The following is a 23,832-nucleotide window of genomic DNA, read 5'->3' on the forward strand; positions in this document are numbered from 1 at the left end:
GGTCCTTAGGGTCACTTGTTAAGAGCCTCTGGGGAGAACAGATTTGTTACATTTAGTATTGCTCACAAATGTTTTGTATGCATGGTTTGACTTGTGGAGAAACTGCTTAGTGTTGTGTTTAGAAGAAGGCTGGGAGGCACACGCACCTCCTTGGCAGGGCTTACGTACGGCAGTGTTGTCATACATCTGTGCGGGTACCTAAATGTACCTGATTCATACCAACTGATGGAATGAATTAATGATTTAAAACATTAATGATGACAGGCATTTGCATTAACTGGACCCATCAGAGCGTGTACGTGTGAAAAGGTTCATCTCAGGCCTTCTCAGATGTGTCTGAACCTGCCTGCAAGCAGTTGGGGATCTGCCCAGGCAGCGGCTAGCCAGCTGTGCATCACTTGCACCGCTGCTGGAACAGAAATCTGCAGGCTGAAACCCACGATGCTGCTGGGGCCCTCGCAGCAGACACATCGCTGGTGCAGAGCCCCGCTTAGGTGGGTTCTCCTGCCCGCTGGAGATGGGTACTCAGCTGCGCGGAGGCAGACCTCTGGGAAGACAGCGGGTAACCTGGGCTCTGCCTGGGGTTTCTTGCTCCATCAAAAAGATACATGTTCAGTCCGGAGTTTCTACCAACTTGGCCATCTATGGCTGGCTGGTGGAAGCTACTGGAGGAACAGAGGCTGTCAGCACGTGGCTGTGAAGACTCAGCTGCGTGAGACAACGGGCAGCAGCACAGTCGCAGCTGGGCCTGGAAAGTCACAGTGCCCGTTCCCCGACGCTGGCCTTGCCGGGTCCGCGGGCCCCGAGGCAGTCTGCGGGGCGCTGCAGGAGTGCCGGCGGCTGCCCAGGGCTGATCTCGGTGGGGACAGCAGGCCTCACAGGGGGGACAGCAAAGAGAAACCGCTGGAGGGAAGGGGTGCAGGAAGCTGCCAGAAGAGACGGGAAAGCAAAGCAGGGGAAGGATGTGGGTTTACGCATGGTGGCACCAGAGGAGGTTATGAGACTGCGAGCATGAGGGTCAGTCACCTCAAGGTGAAGAGAAGCGGTTGATGCGGACGTGTGAAATGGATTTGCTTTCTTGGGAGAAAAGGGAAGACAGGGTAGGAGGAGGAATCTGTTTTGTCATCTGAATGCCACGTACTCAGTTCGACACCAAAATTTTAGCCACAGATTTTCAGGATGCAGGTGAAATATCTCTACTGCAGATGAATTATCTCCAACTCCCTGATTGTAATGATTCAAGCACTTCCTTTCAAATTGCACTTTTCCTTCTTATGTGCTCTATAACCTCTTTCCAGAAAGGATATTTATTACACCAGTCTTTACTAGTTAAGTGTTACTTTTTCTAGCCAGCTGTTTTTGTTCTCTTTTCCTTTTGGCGGAAAGATGGAACAATTAAAAATGAGTCAGTCCACACTGTACGTTTTTGCATCTTTTCCAGAAACGTATAGTAGGTGTTGCTATAGGAGGCAGAACGCTGGACTCGGATCTGATTGTCTCAGGGCCTTTCTGTTGCTGTAAGACAGTTTCCAGTGCCCACTATTGGGTAATGCCAATGTCACCCTAGTATTTTCTCTGTGTAAAGGAACCACGCAGTAATTAAACAAGCATGCAATCGAGGTGCTCTGATGATACATCATAAAGCACATGGGAAATCCTGTTTGTTTCCACTCAAATTCCAGTATGTTTGTTACTACTTGAAACTGGTAAAAGGATATGAATGATTTACAGTCTGCAAATTTCCCTAGCAGTGGCTTTTATTTAATCACTTTCATTATTTTCAGTCTTAATTCTTAATTATTAGTGGACATACTTCCTCCAAATTTCCATCTGATAGGATCAGCAATATTCGTTAGTGTAGAAATTTCAGCAAGTAATGTTAAAATGCTAAAAAAGCCCAGCTCCCCCCGTCCTCTTTGTTTTTGTGTATCTATCTCAGCTTACATTGCTTTCCAGTCTCTGATGACTCATTGCATTTACTTTGTACTGATACTTTTCATGTTTCATATCTGAGCAGTGATTTTGATTTCCTTGTTTGCTGATCAGAAAAAGCACCATTTTTTCCCTGTAGGTAACATGGGATTTTTGCCAGATCAGAGAAACCCTCTTTTCCAAGTTATGATTGCACAGGCTGTTATGAAAATGGCATGCAGGTGTCTCTGGTCACTTTTGAAGATCTTGATGCTGGTTTCTTTCTAGCAGTTCAGGTCCCAAGGGGATGTTGCTTTAAATGCAGCTGCATATTATAAAGATCTAAAACATAAACAGTATATAATGTAACAATCAGCTATGAGGATATAAGTGAACATTTCAAATACCAGAGACTCCCAACTATGCAAATTTAAATTCCCTTCTACTCCTTGTCACTGCCATAGGATGGCACAGGGTGTTGCTGAGCACTGATGTATGTCCTAGAAGTAGCACAACCCAGTATTTCAAGTTTAGCAAAGCATTTTTAGAGGCTAGGGTTCACAGACTGGCCCATGGTTTGTTCGTTCCTGCAAGCAAATAAAACAGCAGCTTTTGCCTCCAGATGAAAGGCTCTGATAGTACCAGCTCTCTGTCCGTCTCTCCTGCTCCTCAGCCAGGTGCTGCCACTCGTGGCAGAGGGAGTGGGAAGCGGTTTCCTTCTGCACCCTCCCTGACCTGTACCTCCTGCTCTGCTGCCCGCAAAGGGAAGCGTCAGGCAGCTGTGAAGGTGAGTGTGATCTCACGCCCTGCGGTTTCCTCTTCTGGGTGGTGATCGGTCGCCCCCAGACCTCTTCATCGTGATCCCATCAGCTATGAGACAGATAGTGACGCCCCCTCGGCCCGCGTTTCAGCCTTGCCAGGGAAGCAAGCTCAGGAGCAGCAGCGTGTTGGCAAAGGGATGTTGTCTTTCCCCACCTGCTGCTGCTACTTGTTTAAAAAGGAAAAAAAAAACCACCCTACATCTTTTTATTTCTGAGTTTGCTTTTCTTTTCTCGTCGTGGAGCTCAGCCTCCAGAGGTAGATGAAGGATAATTAAAACCTGCTGAGCCAGCAGACTTGGCACAAAACCAAGCAGAACCTCGAAACTTTCAAAGGCGTTGTAAAAAATTGGGAAGAGTTAACCTCAGATGATTTTCTGTGATGATGAGAAGATGAAAGTCGGAAACACGTAACTGAATTATTGTTTGGAGAGATGCGGCGCTTCTGAAGTTAAATCAAAGTATCCTGTTCGCCATGGTTGTAGTTAATATTTGCCAGATGAGCTTGAGCTATTTCGATGTAGTGTGAAGATAACAGTGGCACGGCGTGCTTGCACAGATAAAATGAAGCATACGCACATCCAAGTCTTTTTACAGAAATACACCATCAGCACAGTTCCTGTTTAACCTGCAAAATCTTATGCAGCATTTTACTAATAACTTCTACAGATTATGTCCTAACAGTGCAGAAAAAGTGATTTATTTTAAACGTAAAACGTAGTTGTATTTTGACCTGTCTTATCACTTGCCTGTTTCAACTTTACGTACAGTAACTGGGTAAAACTTTAATAAGTATTTAGCTGTATGAATTAACCTCACGGATTATGCCCACTGTGGCAGCAGAATTATTTGTCAGCAGAATTTCTTTTCGCAGCCCCCTCTTATCAGAAGAGAGCCGCGATTACTAAGCTAAATTGATATGTGAAACCATATGGTGTTTTGGAGCTGCTTGGTTACTGTGGAGGATAAATAGCTCCTGACCCTAAACAGGATCTTTTTAAGAAAAAAAAAAGCGGTGTCCCTATGCCTTATAAGGCATGGGCAGGCTTACTCCAGTGCTGAAGAAGGGGCGGTAACGGGTTCATGCTGCTGAGCGTTCTCGGGCAGCGGTCGCAGGCGACTGAAGAAGTTGTGCTGCAATTGCAAACGCGTCGTCCGCGGCACTCGGCAGCGAAACTCGGCGAAGAGAGGAGGCAGCGGGTGAAATATAAAAAAAAAAAACAAACCCACCACTTGATCATGGGAAAATCAGGTGAGCAAATGCCTTCATGCAGTTGGCTGTGTATTCTTGCGATGTCCGTGCCTGGTTTTGTTCTGGGGAAAAGCGTTAGTGGCTTTCCTGAGAGAAAGCTGCTTTCACTTGTGCGTGGTACCGCCTGGGAGGGGCTTTCTCTCTGACACAGGGCTAGATTAAAAAAAGCAAGAAAAACGGCCCCCCGTCCCCAGCCTGAACAATGTAGAGGTATTATACACAGTTTACATTTTGTAACTGCTAGTAGCTTTGCTTTGCTGTATGAAATAATTAGAAGCCCTATAGCTTTAAGCTTATCTTGTGTCTAGCTGTCTGACAAAACTTACCTGCGTTGCAGATAGGCAGCTGGATGCTTTGAGGGGGGAAGCTTTCCCTTGGGAGGATTTAGATTTAAGATTTGTTTACCGTTTAACCAAGAATAGCCTTGCTCAGCTCCTAAGTCTTTCCCCAGCTGTGCAGATACTTGTGAAGCCTCTCCCTGCTGCTGGCTGCTTTGTTGGTCCTTTCCCCGCCGCCGCCGGCTGTCTGCGTGCCCCGCTCTGACAGTCTCGGCTGGGGGAGACTCCTCCAAAGCTGCCAAGGAGCCCGAGACCTTAAGAAGAGAGAGCTCATGCCCGGGGCTTTCTCCATCTTTGTCCTGTTAAGAGTCATGAGTGAAAATCTGTGCTAATCTTCTGGAAACGGCTGCGAAAGTGGATGGTTTATTTTTGTTCTTGTGGTTAGGACGTTATTTCTGTGAGAAATCAGAGCCCAGCAGCATATTGTCTGTCTGTCCTGTGTGTAAAGAGCACGTGTGGGACACACTCGGCAAAACCTAGTACTTGATTCACTCAAATCAGAGGTGGGCCTCTTCCAGAGAAACTTGAGGAAAAGCTTTGTGTGGGTAACACTTTAATGGGCCTCAGCCTGGGTGGTTTTTTTTCCTTTTTCTTTTTTAAAAGGTCAGCATCCTAGATGAGATCAGAGCTGTCTGCAAATGTGACTGTAAAGGGCTTACTGGTATGACACCCAGCCCAGGCGAAGCACCATGCAGCTGCCAGTGGGTGGGTTTGGCCCCGTGTCCTGGAAGCTGCATGGGTTTTCAAGCAGATTGGGATTTACTAAATAACCTTACAACAATTTAAATACCTGGAGTCGCTCAGAAGTATCAAGTTCAGCACTTTCTTGCTAATAGCCTAAAAAGTACAAATACCAGAAAAGTCTAGCGGCTGTACGGTCTGTTAGCAAAGTTAATTGGGCAAAAGCAGTAGAGATATTCCAGTGTCCACCTCCCAATCCCAAAATGATAAAAATCTCCTCTTGTTTTAATATATGCAAATTGCTAACACAGTCATCGGGCAATTACTGTCTTTGTTATTTCCTGCGCATTTATTACTGCACATGAGTTGGTTGTTCCACGCTTAGGAGCAACGACAGAGCAGAAACTGCTTTTGCCAAGGCTTGTGTATTGTTTGCATCCCTAAGAAGTTATACAAATAGAGCTTGAGATCCAAGTACCTGCTAAAAATGCTGTCACTTGTGTCATGCTTTTCAAATCAATGGTAAACTGGGTCCAGGCTACTGTCTTCGAGCCGCGTGTGGTATTTTTAGACGAATCATAAAACTGAGATCCTGTCCTGACAATTGGTTTATTGACTAAATCCCATCTGCCCTTTCCAGTGCATTGAAGTCTTTAAATTCCTCTCTGAGATCATTCAGTGTGGTTTGCCTTTGAATGGGTGGAAGCAGCTATTTTTTTTAAAGAAAGAGTACTGCTTCCTCTGTGTTTTGTGTAAAATACCTCCTGTTCCTGCTGTAGCGCTCTTGAGGACACGAGGCGGGCAGGTTTCTCTATACGAGGATGTATGGAAATGTAACAGGTTGGGATCTGTCTGACCTCCAGACAGAGTGCTTGCTCCTCTCCTGGGTCAGAAAGATTAAGGTGGAGATTACCTGCAGGTATAAATTTAAGGGTGCTCTAATTTATGTAAAGTGGGGGTGCTATTTTAGAATAAATGTCTTTACTTTCTTTAACTTTTTATCTTTGGTAAATCTGTCTCGAGGCCTAAGTATCCCCAGGCAAAGAAATCCTGCTGTTGAAAATCTCAGTTCTTTGATAAAAGCTCCCTAATAACGTGTTGTTAGGGGCTGTTGGATTATATTTGAAGCGATGTTCATCGCAAGTATCAGAGACAAAGACTTAGCTCTGTTCAGTGAAGCAAAACCAATGCTGAGTGTTGGAAGCCTTTGGTACCTCTGACTCAGCTTTCTTCCTTGGAAGCTGCAGGCTGCTAAAACCAAATTCATACTGAAACTCCCTCAGCAGGTTTAGAAAAAACGCCTCCCATGGCCATAACACCTGCAAATACTTAAGCCAAACACGGGGACCCCCTCTGCCCTCCCCCTGGTCTTCTCTTTTCGGACAGCATTTGGATTAGCGGGTGGCGCAGGCTCCCCTCCCCACAGAGCCCGAACCGAAAAGCCTGGGGTAAGTATTTTCTGCGGGCAACGAGGTGACGGTGAGCTGGCCACTGAGACTACCGCGTTGGCGGGGCTGTGAGCCCCCGGCAGCTGTGCGCGGTGGGAGGCCGGGGTCCTGCGCGCAGCCCTCGCCCCAGAGGGGATATCCATGGGAGCAGCTGCCGGCGATGCCGGGGGAAGCGGCTGGCTGCCAGCTCCACTCCTCCGCTCTGGAGCGCGGGGATTTCTCCTGCGCGGTGGGAGTCTCTGAAAAGGCTGGGATGGTGGCAGAAAAAGGCTGCTAAAAGTCTCATTTCTTCTGCTTCCCCTCCCGCCCTGCCTGGTGGGGGAAGGGAGCTCGCCCCGCTCGCTCCCTAAAAAACAGGCAGAGGTGAAGGCAGGGGAATCGCCCTGTTTCTTCTGGCTAGTGGGTGCAGACGGGATCAGCTGAAGACAAGGACGGGCTCAGTAAATATTGGCTATGTTTTTACAGTGTTTGGTTTTCTTTTTCTTTTATTTATTTTCTTTTTTTTTTCCCCTTCTGCAAATGTGGGTGGGACTCCAGAGCAAGGGCTGGGAGTTACCCACTGCGCCGCTTGTTGAGTCAGTACAAAAATAAGGGCCGAGAAAGGGCTTTGACACAAAGAAAAGAGACATGAACTAAACTCCGTGCAGTTTTCTGTGCTGTTTTTAATCTTCTTTAGAAGCGTGTGCTGGTTTTAACTCTTAAGATGCACCTTTGCAGCACAGTGAAAAGGACTCGTGTTTTCTGCGGAGCGAGCTACAGCTTCAGCTGATCTGAAGCGCAGACTTGTACTCTAGCATCTCGGTAAGCGACGGCCATAGCAGGTTGTAACACAAGTACGAGTACGCTAGAGGGGTGAGCTGTTTGCTTTCTGAGAAATGCGATGCTCGCAAGCTGCCAAAATGACAACGCATTTCATGCTGGCTGGTTTTATAGGACCGGTGGGGAGAGAGGAAATGAATTAGTCTAAACTGCTAGCAACCGAGCATTCGTGTTTGGTAACGGCGGGGCATTTGCAGAACTCACCGTTAATACAAGTTACTGGCTGTTTCTCTTTACATCAGAACCGAACTGGAGGCCTGGTGGGAAAAGGGCCTTTCAGCAATCAAGTCAATTTAATTAAAAACCCCACGCTTTGCCAGTTTTTGTGTGTAGAAGACACTATTACTTGGTTCAAGTTCAATAAATGGCAAATAGAGAAAAATCTGCCGGGAAGGCATCAGGCTTTGGCAAAGAGCATCCTGGGCCCAATCCTTACCTGTCTGCTGAACCATCGGGGTTTTGGTGGGGGAGAGGAGGAGAGTGCAGCAGCCATCCCGTGCAAGAGCGGTTCCTCCTGTTGACTGTTAGATTAGTAGCCTTAGCTCCTCCTGCTCAAGGCAGATAAATACCAAAACAAGTATGAAGGGCTCACAAAGAACGAGATGGAACATGGTGGTCTGTAGTAACTGAGATACCTGCTGAGGTTTCCCATGCCACAGAGTTGCACATCAAAAAAACATCAGCTCTCCTTTCTGAATCCTCCAAGAAATCTTTCTCAGGAAAAAAAAAAAAAATAAGCAGGAGGAAAGCTTTTATTACTGGAATTCAGTGAAAACATCCAAACCCTTAGTTTTCTCTCAGTGCAGTCAATAGCATCTATCTTGTCTAGATTTGAATTTGCCTTAGTTGCTGCTCTACATGCAAGAACAAAAAGTATGAGAAAATGAGTCTCTTGATTGTAGCTGCTTTGTTGTTTATTACATATCTCCACAGACCAGAAGGCTATTTCAGATCGCTATTTTGGTAGAGGCCGCGCTGTTCTCCAAAAGATTAGTTGGAGCATATCTATGTTATGTTTTTTCAGGCAGTTGTAAGCGAGTTCTGCTCAGTCTTTGAAGGCCTGAAGAGCAGCTGTGCCAGAGCGGGGCTGGGTGGCCCTGCAGAGGAGGGCGAGGTGGGACCAGGCAGGGGCCAACCCCTCCGTGCCAGCAGGGACGAGGAGACGGCAGTAGTCTGGGGTGTTGTGGAGGAAGGCAATGTGGACCTGTTTAAGGCCACCATAAACGTTATTTAATATCATTTAATGTTGACTGAACTGAGGAACCAGACCGAATCTCAGCTTTGAACAGAAATCACGTGGGCTTTGCCTGGTCTCAGCTTTAAGCCTGATCACTGTAGAGCTGCATGAAATGCTAAGGTAACTGTCCTTCTGAAGCTTTGCCATGCCACCGTTGTAGCGGTGGGGTTTGGGAGGCATCTTCTAACCTAGATTGGGAGGGCTGTCCTTGGATATACACCTGTGTGTCACACAGCTGAAATGGGGCTGCACATGTTGTTGAAGTCTCCGTGCCCTGTTGTAAATGCAAATGCCCCCATGGCAGGTCACAGGAGGGGATGTCCATCACACAACGTTGTAGGTGTGGCACCGGCCTTCTGGAGAGATGCAAAGGGCTTCCCTTTGGAACTGCGGTCCCTTGGTGCAGGCATGCAGGTACGTTCCTTGCATGTACTGCAGTCTCTTTTTTTCTTTGGCTCCCAAGCACTGGGCCAGTGCATAAGCAACAGGAGCTGCAGAAAGAACATCGAAATCAAGAGGTTTCAAGATTCTGGGGTTTAGGTGGAATTTTACCTTCCAGGGGGCAGTGTGGGGGCAATATGCCTATTTGATCCTTTAAATATATTATATTCAGACTGAGATATAAGGAGGAAACTTTTTATGATGAGAGTGGTGAAACACTGGAACAGGTTGCCCAGAGAGGTGGTAGATGCCCCGTCCCTGGAAACATTCAAGGTCAGGTTGGATGGGGCTCTGAGCAACCTGATCCAGCTGAAGATGTCCCTGCTCATTGCAGGGGGGCTGGACTGGATGAGCTTTAAAGGTCCCTCCCAACCCAAACCATTCTATGATTCTATGATTCTATGAAATAAAGACCATATTTTTCAAGATTTTGAGTTATGAGAACTGGGGTTTAGCCTGTTGAGCAGGGGGATGAGAATGAAATGATGTAATTGATAGCAAACATGGGTAAGAAAGCTTCCTGTGTCTGCCTGCCTGGTCTGGGCTACTGGATAGGTGAGTTTACACATCAGTGATCAGAAGAAATGTGCATGTCCATATTTCCATGCCTCGGGGAGGTGCATAAATCAACATAATTTGAGCATTGCCCCAGCTAGCTTGGATGTCCTTGGCAGAAAAGCAAGGTGGGAGGGTATTGGAGCTAATGAGATGAAAGCTAGTTCAGGTATGGCTGCCCCAAGCAATGGGAGAACATAAATAGTAGAGGTATAAATTGGCAGAGCATATCCCAGGAGACGTGAGATAGTTCTACCTTTCTTCAGTTCTTCTTTGCAAAATTTTTCACTTTGCAAAGACTCGGGCTGGCACCAGACAGCTAACTGTGCTATGTAAAATGAACTTGGCACCGGGTACCAACAGGGTTCTCTCTGTTGCTGCCCTTAGAAGCACCACATCCACAGAGCACGAGAATATGCAGCATCCAAAATATGAATAAGTGACCAGCAAAAATTACTCAAGTTAGACAAGCAAATGACTTGAGAGCTTAGAAGAGTTGTTACTTGGTGAAGAGTATAGTATCATGCTGCTGTCATGCAAATCGTTACAAGGTGGAATCACAGCCTAATGGCTGAAGCTCAGATTTGGTAGTAGGGAAGTTCTGATTTCTGGTGTTACTCATTAGTGAATACAATTGCACCTTATTTTCTTCATAAATAACTGTAATTAGAAACTCTAAGCAGATATGGTGTTGGGGAGGGAGGAAGAGAAGAAATGGAGAGGATTGCTTCACTTTCTCCTCCTGCATTGTGTGGTCAGTTCTAACACATGGGGGTTGCGTGGGGCTTTGTATTGTGAAGCGTATTTCCCCTAGGAATTGTGTGGCAATTAGATTTAAGAATACAAGGCCTTACTAATGAGAGGGTATCCTTAGCCTTTTTAAAAGGGTTAGCAGCTTACTCATTAACTGTCTGCCAGGGTTGTCTGTGTAGGTGTGTGGCGTGATTACAATATTTAGTTGTCCTCCATAGAAGAACAGTAATAAAAAGAATACTTTTGATTGTCTCTCATGCAAAGCCAGCACTGGCTTCTCTAGATATAATGAGCAGTCAGTTCCAACCTTATGCAAGATGACCACTCCAGGGTAGTGACTGCTTGTTGACAGGCTCATTGGTCTAATTATTTGGAGGAGAGAGGGGCTGCAAGCAGAAGACTTCTTCCCCCGCCCTGACCTCCGATGAAAGTGAGAACCTGGTTCTGTCAGTGCTCAAGACTGCTGATTAGTGTCGCCTTTTTTTTTTTTTTTTTAAATGCTTGTATCACAGAAGGCTCTGCTGCCTCTTAGAGCTGTGCAGTTTCCAGTTTACCAGGTGTTCCTTTTTAATCAGGGCAGTCAATTGCCTAACAGTTTATAAAAGGCCTTAAGTGAGGAAGTAATCAACACTGTCTATTATAGCAAGAATAGGATTTGCAATCAAATAGTGACACGACTAATGTCATTGAAACATTATTACACCGACGGCTTCATCTTCTCAGGCAATATGCCTCAAATTGGGTATGGGGGAAAATAGTGTGCTACGTCATATGGCACAGGTAATGCAAGGTTATTAAGTCGCCAGTTTGCTGTAGAGGAAACCCGGGTAATAAAATGAGTGGGGACTTTGTCCATCAGATTCAATTAACTCAGACATCTTACTGTTGTCCTGCAGCTCACCCCAGCGATAAGCAAGTGTGTAAGAAAAGTTCAGTCAAAACTGAATGCTGAAAGACATCAGAGAATCTCCTCCCTGAAGAGGGATCTCCTGAGCTGAAGGGAAAGCTATTTTGAGCAGCCTGATAAACACAACAACGTTCCAGGAAACTATTGCCATTCAAACTCATGTCTAATTATAACCCCCAATTCCTTTCGTTCCCATAAGCAATACTTTCCCTTCTAACTTTTAGTAGGGTCATAGGATAATTCAGGTTGGAAGCGAAATAGTGTACCAACAATTATGGTATCTCCCATAAATGCCAATCGTATGGGATGGAGATGTTGCCCCTTTATCGAATTCTTGGTTCAAAGGTGTAAAAGAAGACAAAGAAACCCCACCCAGGATATAATGCTTTCTGAATATAGTATCAATCATTTTATCTTTCCTTCCCTCCAGGATGCATATGCGATTTCATTTCTTCTGTATGTTTCCAAGCAAGCAGCCAGCTTTGTTAGAGTACAGGGGAGTTTAGCACCGAAGGAAGTCAGTTTTTATGGCTGGAAGTGATTCACGAATTGGAGCATCAGATCTGTGCTCCCAAATGACGTATTTAGCAATAGCATTAAGGGCCAGTCTTTGAAGACGTTACTGTCCCAAGTGGGGAGCAAGAAGGTGCGGTCAAATACACGGAGAAAGACACACGGAATATTCCCTCCTTGTGGCACTGCAGAGGCCAGCCAGTATAAGACCATCCTGGAGTGTTTGGGACTTCAAAGTGCTGAGTCAAAATGCAGTAGAGGCATAACTGTCCGCTTAACGTTTCTCATATCAGTTAAATATCTGTCACTTCGCCATTGAAGGAACGTTATTCTCAGAGTGTGAAAGATTCAGCTGGGGCTAGTTTCCAGGGAATTACATTTCAAGTGAGGACAAAGATTATTAATAAAGAGTATTAATAATAAATATGTCAGGTCTCTTAGAAAGATCTAGATGAAAATGTGTTCATTAGACGCTGGGATGTCTTTTACTCAAGAATTTTGTTTGTTTCCAATCTGTTAATATACTTTGAGAAGTTTGCCGAAATAGAGGCATCTTCAGTTATCTGGAACAGTAATGAAGGACTTCTTGATGTAATTACTTTGCAGTTCCGTGAAGCCTCTAATGAATTTTTTTCACAAAGCTGTTGTTGGGCATATTAAAAGTTGTATTTGCTGCATTCTGATTCCACTCCCTATTGCTGCTATGAGAGTAAGGTAGAGCAATTCTGCAGAGGCAAGGGAGACTGAAGGGCTTTCAGTATTAAAGCAGAGCTGTACTCAGTGTTCAAATGGTTACCCGGTTACCTTTCTATGTGTTTCCTGTCCGCTTTGCATTTGTGTCCTCTCCATGTATTCTGGTGCCTGGCTTCTTTCTGCCTGGGTAACTAATGCTCCTCCCTGTGTTCTGGGCAGGAAAGAGTGTGGAAGTAATAGGCAGTATCCTGGGTCGTGAGTCACATTGCCAAGGTTGTTGGTATCAGGCTTTTGCGTTTACCTCTTTCCAAAAGGGTGGGTCCTTTGAAGTGTATTTTGTAGCTTTCTTCAGATATGTTGCGCTAGCCATTATATGAGGACATTTCTAATTCTTTATTTTGGGGCAGAATTGAAAGCTGAGGTCATTATCTCCACTTACCTGTAATGCACGCATTGGGTGAGGAGTTGAGGCCTCTGTCATGGTTCAAAGAGGGATTGAGACAAACATAATGGTACGCTTCTGTGTAGGATTCTACATCAGGTCCATTTCTTGTTGACTGCATAATATGTGAATTTTCTGAAGGCTAAACAGAAAAAATTAGTATGTATGGAAAGTACGAAATTGCCAGTGAAGATAAATCCATAAACAATAGGACAGAGAACACTGAGAAGACAATGATACTTCTAGAAATTGATACTATGCTCTTTCTCGAATCACTGGGGTGGATGGTTAGTCATAGAAAAAGTATGCCTTTTTTGCTAGTCAAGTGTATGCCTGGTATAATTTCGTGCGTCCTGAGTGGTGACATAAGGGCTGCCCGCAGCATTTCTGTTGTGTAGGTATTGGGTGGAGAGGTTTCATGTTTGTTTTTTGTGGAATATTTTACTGTAACTCTTTCCGCGTATGATCTTGCAGCTCTGCAAGACCAGTGGAGCAGGTCCAGTTGACGGCTGCAAAGATGATACAGAGCAGGTAGTCTTGTGGAAGACACGTTCAGAAAACTTGCTTCTGTTTTGATGTCCAAACTAAGGGAAGAACAGAGCAGGAGAAGACAGGGTTCAAAGAAGAGGCAGGAAGGATTCGGGCATGAAGAGCTCTTCACTTGAGAAAGACTGAATAGATTGGCACTGTTCAGAGAGAGGAAGAGAATGGAGAAACAGAATACTCAGAAAAACAAATCTGATGGGAAAAGGCAGCCTAGGTGCCTCTGCTTACTTTTCTGTGGTCACACAAAGTTGACCAATGAAACTAAAAGTCCAAAAACATAACTGTAAGGTGTGCTCTGTACCACATCATAGCCTGGAAATTTGTTGTCACATGCTGTCATTATCTTAGCCAATGTTCCAGAAGAATCCGAAATAGAGGTAAATAATTGAATAATGAGAAGCAAGCAACTGTATCTAATACCTTTAGTTGTTTTACTTATTAAGCTGTGTAATGATTCATGACCAAACCTAACTTCCTGGCAGTAGGAAATAATTTTTTCTAGCAGCTTAAGCAACCTACATGAAGGGAAAAAAGTACGTCTCCAAAGCTGTTTGGGAAGCTGTTCCCATTTGGGTGGGAGCCTGAAAACTCCCGTTAACTCTCACTTTTAAAGTCTGGCTTCTCCGTGTATGGAACATTGCTAAAATGGAAAAACTTAACATGTCTTCCAAAACAAATCTGAAATACATTTGGCAGTTAGGCGTCCCTCTCCACACATCAGCATGCACAGGAGAAGCCGTGCAGAGGGAGGCAGTTAGCACATGAGCTTGAGTCATGGTAGATAAGCGTTTCTATAGCAGCCACCTTTGAGGGAAGGGGAGGATGGAATTTCTCTAGGGACAGCATAGCAGTGCCTGCCGTGGCTAGAAGAAACTCAGTTTTGTCCATGTCTTGTTGGTCTTTGTCTACGTAAACTTCAGGTTCCAGATTTCTCCTAAAGCAGCAAATTCCACAGGGTGACCAGTGCTGGGGAAGAGTTGGGGTTTTTTTCTGTGATTCTTGGGAAAAAAATCAGCAAAGTCATAAAAGGAGGTAACATGAAATTGCCATCAAGGTGAATTGCACTGTGACGTGTTGCTTGTCCTCTGCCTTGTGCTGCTGAAAGTCCCAAGTTTATCAGGGTACAAGCAGGAGCTTTTTTAAAGCTTTGCAGTAACTTTGAAATTCAGATATTTACCGAATGCGCTCGAGCACAGGGGAAAAAAATCATCCCCAGCAGTCCTTTCTTTCCTTGCCACTTGCTGTTTGTGAATAATTGTCTTGAGCCAAATAAAGGTGCATATTGAGATTTCTATTAATTTGTACTATATAATGAATAAAAAGAATGGTGCGTGTTTCAAAGTATATGCATAGTTCTACACATTTTAGTATCTCCATTTTCTTTAGGTGGTGTCTTGACTAATACAGAAAATTCTTGCATGAAGTGACAATAATTTGCATTTTTAGTACATCTCCTCAAGGGACCTATTTGTTGCTTACTCTGAGACTTCTTTGCAATGGTGATGCATTGCACTGAAATCTTAAAATGAAAGTCAGTCAAACTAACCTTAAATCACTTTGCTACTGAGGAAAGGAATAAGGTTTGCATTTTTCTTCAACCTTTAGTGAGTCTGTACCCTCCCAATGGGAGTGTCTCTTAGAGTTAGTTCCTGGATGGAAGGCATTAACGGTTCATTTCATTCTGCTCCCAGGTATTAAGCGTGGTATTCTTCTGTTCTTCAGTCCAGCCTGCACCAGCGTCTTAGTTACAGGGTATGCTTTTTCTGTCTTCACTAATGTCTGTATTTGACAGACCTTTCCAATTTTTTTGATGTGATTTCAGCTTCCAAGCAATTTGCTGAAGAAGTCTTGAAAGCACACAATGACTACAGGAAGAAACACGGAGTCCCCCCATTAAAACTCTGCAAGAAGTTAAACAGAGGAGCCCAACAGTGAGTTCAGTCCTTTCTTTTTTCTAATGAGATTTGTGACACTTTTATCTGTTAGGTTTGACTGTGCATACTGCAAAAATATTTGCCTTTTGATGTGCTGATATTCAGTGAAGACTTACTGGGTGGAAAGTAAGAGACTCTGCTCTTTCTGTCTCCCTACCCAACCCTTTTCGTCCCTTCTTTCTCCATCACATAGCACCAGCTGGTCACATGGACACTTCTGTCGTCACAACTGTTTAAATCTTTCCTGCCCCCTTTTCCAGATGTGGGCTGCCTCTGTCTACACTGGTACGTCTCCTCTGCAGAGGGTTGTTGCCTAAAACATGCTTTGCCACCACCTCTGTCAGATGATGGATTGTCATCTGCAGGAGAATATCCACTGCTGCTGAAATAGTGAGAAAAGAACTTTTTTATGGTAGGAAGTGATGACTGGTCTAAGATCAATGGAATCCGAAGGAAGTAATTTCAGATCAAGTTGTCTATCTCCCTGCTCCAAAAGCAAAATCAGTATATGTTGTTCTCTAGTCTGTCAGGAGGGACACATCTTACCTCTTCTCCAGTGCTGAAGACTGCACAGCTTCTTGTCAGTCTAACGTACAGTGGATCCATCTTCCTGCTGTCTGATTTAAGTCTTCCTTACAGAAATTTGAGTCCAATATTGCTTGTCCTCTTCGCTGTAGACACGACAACCAGATTATTTCCTTTCCCTTTACAGCAACCTTTTTCAAAGTAGACTTGAAAATCTTCAATTTTTTCAGGCTGATCCTCACAGTACAAAGGAGATACCTGAAGGAGCAGATGCTGATTAAACTATTCAGAAAATAAATGTCTTTCCATAACGGCTAAATAGTGGCCAGTTTGACCCCTGCAGACATGAGATCTCATCTCCCATTAGGCTTTCTACCATAACCGTGCAGACTTCTCCATGCCGGCTGGCTGGGAGCCAGTGAGGCTGTAGCCTTTCCAGAACCTGATTTACTGCCCTAGCACGGTGCCGCGCTGTCACACAGATGCACCAGCTCCCGCACTCCTGGACCAGAGATCTCCGCCAGATGTTGTGCTGTACAATGCACCATGTACGTGGCGTGTGGACACACCCTCTGGCAACAAGCAAAATCTGATTCTGTCTTTTTTTTTTTTCTTGAGACACCATGATAACTGGAAACAGTATTTCTAAGAGATGGAATGCCAGTGACTCATCCACATACCTTTGTAATCTGCTGGGGTTTTCCTTCTGTTCTTCAAAGGGTTGGGTTTTTTTCTGTTTTACATGATGCCTCACAACAAGGAAGAAATTTCATTGACTTTCCAATAACATTTGTTGGGTCTCCAAAGTGCTACAGTTGGTTTGAACAAGTCAACTTCTATGAATAGTTTAGATTATTCTGTCAAATATGCATCGCTCCACATTTATCTCTAAGTGTGCTATTGCCCTTGCTGGGTATTTTTAGGTCCTTCTGGAATTCCTCGCAGTCCTCTCTGGTCTCAGCTGACTTTCCCCGCTGCGATGAATAACAATAGGAAACCTTTGGTTGCGGTCTGTAACTTAACTTGTAAGAATTAAAAGACACATGTTCGGAGACTGGTGAAACTGGTTGATAGCAAGAACTAGAAATGGTTTGATCTGAATAGAAGATGTGAAATATAAGAAATCTCTTATTTGTCAAGACAGAATTTGCATAATCTTAAATTCAAAGAAGGACTTCACCTTTTTTTTAGGTATATCTGATATTTTTGTTGCTATATACCTGGTCTGTCTCTGGGTACTTTTCCATGCTTCTCTATCTGTGTTGAAAATGGTCTGTTTCCTACTATTTTCAGTTCCAATAATTGCGACAGGTTAGGTGAACTCACTGTTGGATCCCTGCTTTAGCATGAGATGATTCACCCTCAGCAGGTGTCTGTTTATCTCTGACTGTAATGAAGCATAGGGTGATGATCTCAGATGCAAATCTCATGCTTTCAACTGCCTGAGCTAGAGTGAATTAATCACCCTTTGTCTCAAACCCTTGGCAACTTTGTCTGTGTGCAACGTGTACTTTGTTCCACTCTTCTCTCTTGCTTGGGATGTGGGAATCCTTGAAGAGAAAAATTACAGGACTGTAGTGATATTGGGCGTGAAAAATCATCTACAGATCCTCTAGTTCAGGATCTAGCAGACTGACAACTGATAAGTTTTCGGGATTTCTAAATTAATGGAGGTAATTAAATGCCCCCTTTTTTTTTTTTTTTTGAGAGAGAGAGAGGAGTAGGACAGAAGGAAATGAGAACGTAATGACTGAAGTACTAGCTTGGGCCAAAATGTTCAGCTGGACAAATTTCCTATCTGGCAGATGCCAGTAATTCATGGTTAGGGAAGGAGTAGCAGGAAAAAACAAATGTGATGATCCTTCCTCCATTATCTTCTCCCAGAAATTACAGATTTCTCCTGGAAATTATGTTTTTCCTAATCAGTAGGTTGTATCCTCGTTTTTTTGTTGCAATTGTTTAATAACTCCTGGAGATTTCCCACACACACTGCAAATTTGTCTAGCTCTTTTTCAAACCCACATGTGCTTCGGTGTCTGCATTGTCCTGTGGCGATGACTTCTGCTGCACAGTGTGGAAAAAGTGCTTTGTCTTACTTGACTTTTAAATCCATGACCTGATGATTTTGTGTGTTGCCTCCTATTTCTTGTGCCGTGAGAAATAACAAATCGTCTTTCCAATTTCACTGTCTCTGTACTGAAGCCTCCCCAATGTTGAATAAGGAGAGTAATTGTTTTACACATGATGTTCTTCTTAACCCTATTGTCGTAAGACAATAAAATACATCCCACGCTGTCACACATGTTGAGTTCTATAGAAACAGTGCTGCTTATCCCTGTGTTGGTATACACAGTTGTTGCCTCAGGTTCTCCGTGTGGTCCCCTTCTCCTCTGTACTGTTGCCTGGCACATTGCTCTTGTTTTGCATTTGGCTTTTTTTTTTTCGTTTGTAAATGTAGGGTTTTTTTACACTTGCTTTGAATGAGTCCCCACTTCGGTGTTTTTTCCATCTCACCGAGAACATTTAAGTTACTCCCGTGAGGGGCCTAGAAATGTCAGGAGGTGACACCAGTAGCAATTGCTGCAGGTACTTCCCTTTCCCACAGCAGCTGCATCTAAGGATGCCCGGTGGATTCCCAGGTGCTGGGCAAAACATGGTGTGGGGAGATCTGCCCATTGATTTCTTCTAGGCCCTTCTCAGCAGTGACACAGATGCTCATGAAAGACAGGGGAAGTGGCCTCTAGGCCTTCCCTTTGCCTAACTCCTAGATCTATGTGAGTTTAAAGCATCCCTGCCTTCAGGGCTTTGCAGCTGAGTAACTTGGCTTAAACCGTCATCTTCCAGCAAAATTCCTTGCTTGCATCTCCTTCTCTTCCTCCTGCTCCTCCTCCTCTCTGCTCGCTGTGGCCGTGGTCCGTGACTCAACGTGTGGATTCCTTTGCTAGGTATGCAGAAGAACTGGCTACCACGAGGGTCCTCAAACACAGCTCCGAGTCTGCTAATGGAAAATGCGGAGAAAACCTAGCATGGGCATCCTATGACCAACCAGGTAAGCTTTCTTCTCTCGTTGTCTCACAGACACTGGGTAAATGGCTCGTCTCATGTACTCTGGGCTCAGAGCGTCTGGTTGCAAGAGTACTGGCATTTTCTCTGCTTCAGAAATGTGTCCACCACAGCCCAGCCCAGCTCAGGCTCCATGGGGACAGGGTGGTGGTTTGCAGTCACCTACGTGTACTGAGAGCAAGGAGCCCGTGTAGGTACAGAAAGGGTAAGGGACTGTGGTGGTGTGCTATGTCCCTGTGGAGGTAGGACTTGGCAGCTAGCCTGCTCCATATGTCCTAACTGTGGAGCTGTCTTGAGTGCTACTTGTGGAGAGAAGGACGCCGCCACTGCCCTGTACCTCACCTTTATCCTTAGTGTGTCCCAGCCAAAGAGAGGGCTGACCACAGGCCACCTGTGGTGAGGAATGCGTAAAAACGGCCATTGCATGCTGCACAGCAGTTCCTGTTTGTGGGGGCAAAACTGGGGGGGGTGGACACCAAAGGGACAGAGGCTAATGTGTCAGACATCTAGTCTCTTCTGCTCTGTCAGCAAACAGGCTTTGAGCCCTTTTCCATGCCTTCACTTTGAAGACAAAAATACTTCGTATATTTTCTGTTCATAAATGTAACACGTAACTGGCAGCCTTCGCTTTAGATGCCTGAGGAGCTGAATTTTGGCCATGCTGGCAGCCTGCAGTGAGCCTGTTGTGGTTTAACCCCAGCCGGCAACTAAGCACCACACAGCCACTCGCTCATTCCCCCCCGGTGGGATGGGGGAGAGAATTGGAAGGGTAAAAGTGAGAAAACTCGTGGGTTGGGATAAAGACAGTTTAATGGGTAAAGCAAAAGCCGCACACGCAAGCAAAGCAAAACAAGGAATTAATTCACTGCTTCCCATGGGCAGGCAGGTGTTCAGCCATCCCCAGGAAAGCAGGGCTCCACCACGCATAACGGTTACTTGGGAAGACAAACGCCATCACTCCCAATGTCCCCCCCGCTTCCTTCTTCTTCCCCCAGCTTTCTATGCTGAGCATGACATCACACGGTGTGGGATGTCCCTTTGGTCAGCTGGGGTCAGCTGTCCCAGCTGTGTCCCCTCCCAGCTTCTTGTGCACCCCCAGCCTGCTCGCTGGTGGGGTGGGGTGAGACGCAGAAAAGGCCTTGACCTTGTGTAAGCACTGCTCAGCAGTAACGAAAACATCCCTGTGTTATCCACACTGTTTCCAGCACAAATGCAAACCACAGCCCCACACTAGCTACTGTGAAGAAAATTATCGCAGCCAAACCCAGCACAGAGCCCTCAGTCGGAGCGATGTTCAGCAGGCTCTTCCCTCCTGCCTCCTCCAGCGGGCAGGGCTCATGCCTTAGCCTGCCGAGACAGCAGGTGGGATGTATTAAAAGTGACCACTTGCTTGCTTTATTCCCATCTACCCCTGGAATTTCCAGCACAGTCTCGGGGAGACAGAAGCTCATTTCTGCAAGCTGGAGGCCCTGTTTGAAGGACCTGGAAATTTTAGTGAGTTTTAGACCCAGGGACACTGCTCGGTTCCTCTGCAAGGGCCAGCTCTAGTTCCTAATGGGTACTTTTAAATGTTGAAAAAGAAACCCGGGGTGGAAAAATACAATTTGATTTGCTCATATTTGGCATTCTGTCCATTGCAAGAGTCTGAGGCAAGGGTTCAGAGCAGCATGGGAAAACACAGATGTACAGCAAAGTCTGCTTCGTGGCTATGACTCACTGACTGAGCTTACTTCTTCCTTCTTGTTTGTGTTAATGGCCTGTGCTCCTTCCCCCGAGGTTAAAGTCACAGAATTCCCATTTAGAGAGCTGGAAACAAAAGACGAATGCCTATCTTTTTCTGGATGCCATTTGTCTTCAATGCACTGTTTCCATACATAACTTGCCAGATTCGAGCAATTTTGTTGCTTTTTTTTTCTCCATAGGATTGAATGTCTTGGTGAGAAAATTAAGCTACGTCCTCTTTTGTTCTGTAAAACACTTCTCATTCAAAGCACCAGAATGAGAAAACTAGTTCTTCAAAGAAAGTTATTCTCTTGTCTGGGCTTAGTCTTCATGTCTGTGGAGCTGGTTCATTCTTCCTCTCTTTCTCATATAGTTCCCTTTGGATAGTTAATTTGTACCCTGCTCAATGAGGCTGAAATTTGTATTAAGGCATCCATTCAAGGGCTTAACAAAGGCAGGCAGTCTCTTCCGGTTTCTTTCCCAGATAAAGCAAAACTCAATAACCTCCAGCATACTCTGTATTCTTTCTAAAAAAGTGATGCTATTGTTTATTTTGGCTCTTACCGAGTTCTGTAATAATGCCAGAAGATGTATTTTTGTTTCAGAGAAGATTGAAGCTTTCAACTATAAGAGCCTTCTAGTTTGACCCCTCTCCTGGTACGAGAATAACTTGAATTGTATTCAGGATTTTAGAGTTACATAGCCTAAAGCTGTCGCTGGAAATATGTTTATCCCTGTAATCCAAGAAATAGTTGTCAGCTGTTTCCTCCCTCCAGTCCTGCAGGAACTGCTCTGTGGCAGACTTCTCTTTGTCTGTGTTCAAATAAGTGAGCCGTCATCTGCCATTAATGCGCGAGACCGCAGCCTGCCTTGGCAGCTGTAGTATGTCAGGCTTCTCAGGATGCCTCGGCTCATTTCTCACGTGGCGGGAGGCGGAAGGCAAGCACTGGATGGCTAAATTCTGGTTGGGACGGCTGGCGTGGTCGTGAAGAACGTGCTGTGTTGCCTGTGAAATCACTGCAGCTTATGAACTCTAGAGAGGAGTTCATAACTCTAGGAGAAATTCACTGTGTGTTATCACCCAAATCTGTTACGGGAGGAACCTGGGTCTGCCTCCAGGTCGGGACTCATGGGCAGAGCGGCACAGACACCCTCTGCCCCGGCCCTGGAGGAGCATGCCCTGACTGAGAGCCTGCCTTCACACATCTCGTGCTGTCTAACACCAGGCTTATACAGTACTGTTAAATAAAATAAAGTAAAATAAAATGAGGACCTGCATGAGGAATGCTGGAAGTAGAGGATTACTTCCTAAAACCATGAGTATGACTTCAATCTAGGTAGATATTTTATTTCTGAGGCAAATTTAAATCTACCTCTACCTTCTTTCCCCTCAGACTGGTGGAAGGAAGGTTGTGATAACAAAAGCTAGAAAAACGTTCGAGGAAAATTCTGAAGTTTGGGGTACCTAGTTTTTAAGTAGATTGCCATGCTGCTGCCCATCCTCACACATAAATATGTCCTGTGATTTATTAGAATGTTTTTAGAAACTCACTCAGTAGGATTACTTGAAGATTTAAGGATTCTTTAGTATGAGGAGAAACAGTAAGGCTGGGCCCAGAGAAATTAAATATTAATGGGGAGCTGAATACAGTAGTAGGGCTGCCACAGTTTTGTGCCCCCAGGAGTGAGGCTGAGAGCGTATCCCCAGGCTTGCACACACAAACTCACATATACAGCATGCACATGCGTGTGTATGCAGGTGGCCACACAGATCAGCACAGCCAGGTGCAGTTAGCATTCGCATAAACAGCACCAGCGGCCTCATCCTCTTCCCCTTTCTGGCTGATCGTGATGAAGTCTGTTATTGCAATATATGTAAATAAAATAATATATACATATAAACCATATTTTTACAGTAATGTATTCATATATATAAAATGTACATTTTTATAACGTATAGATATTTCAGTAATGGAAGTAAAATTCCAGTGTGGATCCCTGCAGCAGCTGGGCTCAGACACTCAGTCTGCCCAGTGCTGCCCCTGTATCCCAGTCTCCCCAGCTGCTGGCACCTGGACGTACAAACCCCTGAGGCTGCATTTCCACTCCAGTTGCTGGTACAGTGCCTCTCGCACACACGCAGCTCCCTGGCCGCCGGCCAGGATCCCCCTTGTCCCTGCGGTGGCCATACACTTCTGTGGCGACTCCTTCCAGACCACTTCACCTGCTCGCCAGCTAGTCCAGCTTGCGCTTTGCTGGTGCTCACACTTGCACCTGCACGACTGCGGCCACCACAGACACCCAGGTCCCTGCAACCCTTGGTCTTGTACCAGTTGTTGGCACTCAGAACCGCCCCCCCACCTCCACACAGAATAGAGCTCCTCACCCCGGAGAACAGTTAGAAGTGAAATTTAATGAGACGCCAGGACGACCGATGAGATGCAGGGCATGGCCAGGCAAGAGCGCTGACACCTGTTTACACGCAGTGGCCCCGTTTTATCTCTGTACCCTTCCGAGAGTGGTATCAGCAGAAGAACTTTACACCAGGACTGTTAGTCCTATGTATGGATTGCCCTCATATGGTCAATCCTCTGACCATATGAGGCGGCTTGAGGCACAGTTAGTGTGGCCACGTTACTAGTTCATGGCTTGGGTAAATAAAATAAAATCACTATGCTGATTGTGGACCTAGTCTTGGGCAGAACTATATTTGGGTACTCACTCAAGGATTGTTTTGCCAAGTTTTTGTGCAATGCAGATATGTCCGGAGAGCCGTGGTACTGATGAAACTCATTAGAGCAAGATTCAGCCTGTTCCGAAATGAACATCTAGTAAGTCTAACAGAGCAGGTCATCAGGCAGCCATCGCTAGGAGAAGGGTGGAGTCAAACTATGTTTCCATAGAGAAAGTGTTGAAACTGTGAATGTGGTTTACAGCAATGCAAACAGGAAGGACATTTTAAAAAAATAGCAACCTACTAATCGGTTCTGCAAGGGGAGCAACAGAAGAGAAGCTGCAGCGCTGACTGTAGGACAGATCTGCATGCTTTTTGATAGAAGTAAACTTCAATCATTTCTGCTATAACTGGAAATGAGGGGTGGGAGTAAGACTTCTTTTCTTTCCTTCTGGTTAAAATGCATTTTGAACAATAACCAACCCCTGTTTGGGGGGGGGGGGGGGGGTTGGGCTTTTGGGGAAATGGGAACTGTTTTCACTGAAACATTCAAATGCAAG

The 23,832-nt window shown here is 45.2% G+C and overlaps 1 protein-coding gene across 6 annotated transcripts in view; it reads left to right on the forward strand.

Annotated features, from left to right (window-relative positions):
* The window catches only part of GLIPR2 (GLI pathogenesis related 2), a 39,928-nt gene that overhangs the window by 9,283 nt on the left and 6,813 nt on the right, over positions 1-23,832 (forward strand). The window contains exons 1-4 of one of the 6 annotated variants that reach the window (XM_082304877.1): positions 285-3,981; positions 15,177-15,285; positions 18,759-18,862; positions 20,799-23,565. In XM_082304877.1, the coding sequence (XP_082161003.1) occupies positions 3,813-3,981; positions 15,177-15,285; positions 18,759-18,862; positions 20,799-20,878 (462 nt within the window). In that variant the 5' untranslated portion in view covers positions 285-3,812 and the 3' untranslated portion in view covers positions 20,879-23,565. Of the gene's footprint in view, positions 1-284; positions 3,982-7,043; positions 7,250-8,536; positions 8,625-8,808; positions 8,919-15,176; positions 15,286-18,758; positions 18,863-20,798; positions 23,566-23,832 lie in introns of those variants that run through there. The other 5 variants (XM_082304874.1, XM_082304873.1, XM_082304876.1 and 2 more) reach the window with 5 other exon arrangements.

Source organism: Platalea leucorodia, assembly GCF_965183815.1.
Source record: "Platalea leucorodia genome assembly, chromosome: 1".
NCBI lineage: Eukaryota > Metazoa > Chordata > Aves > Pelecaniformes > Threskiornithidae > Platalea > Platalea leucorodia.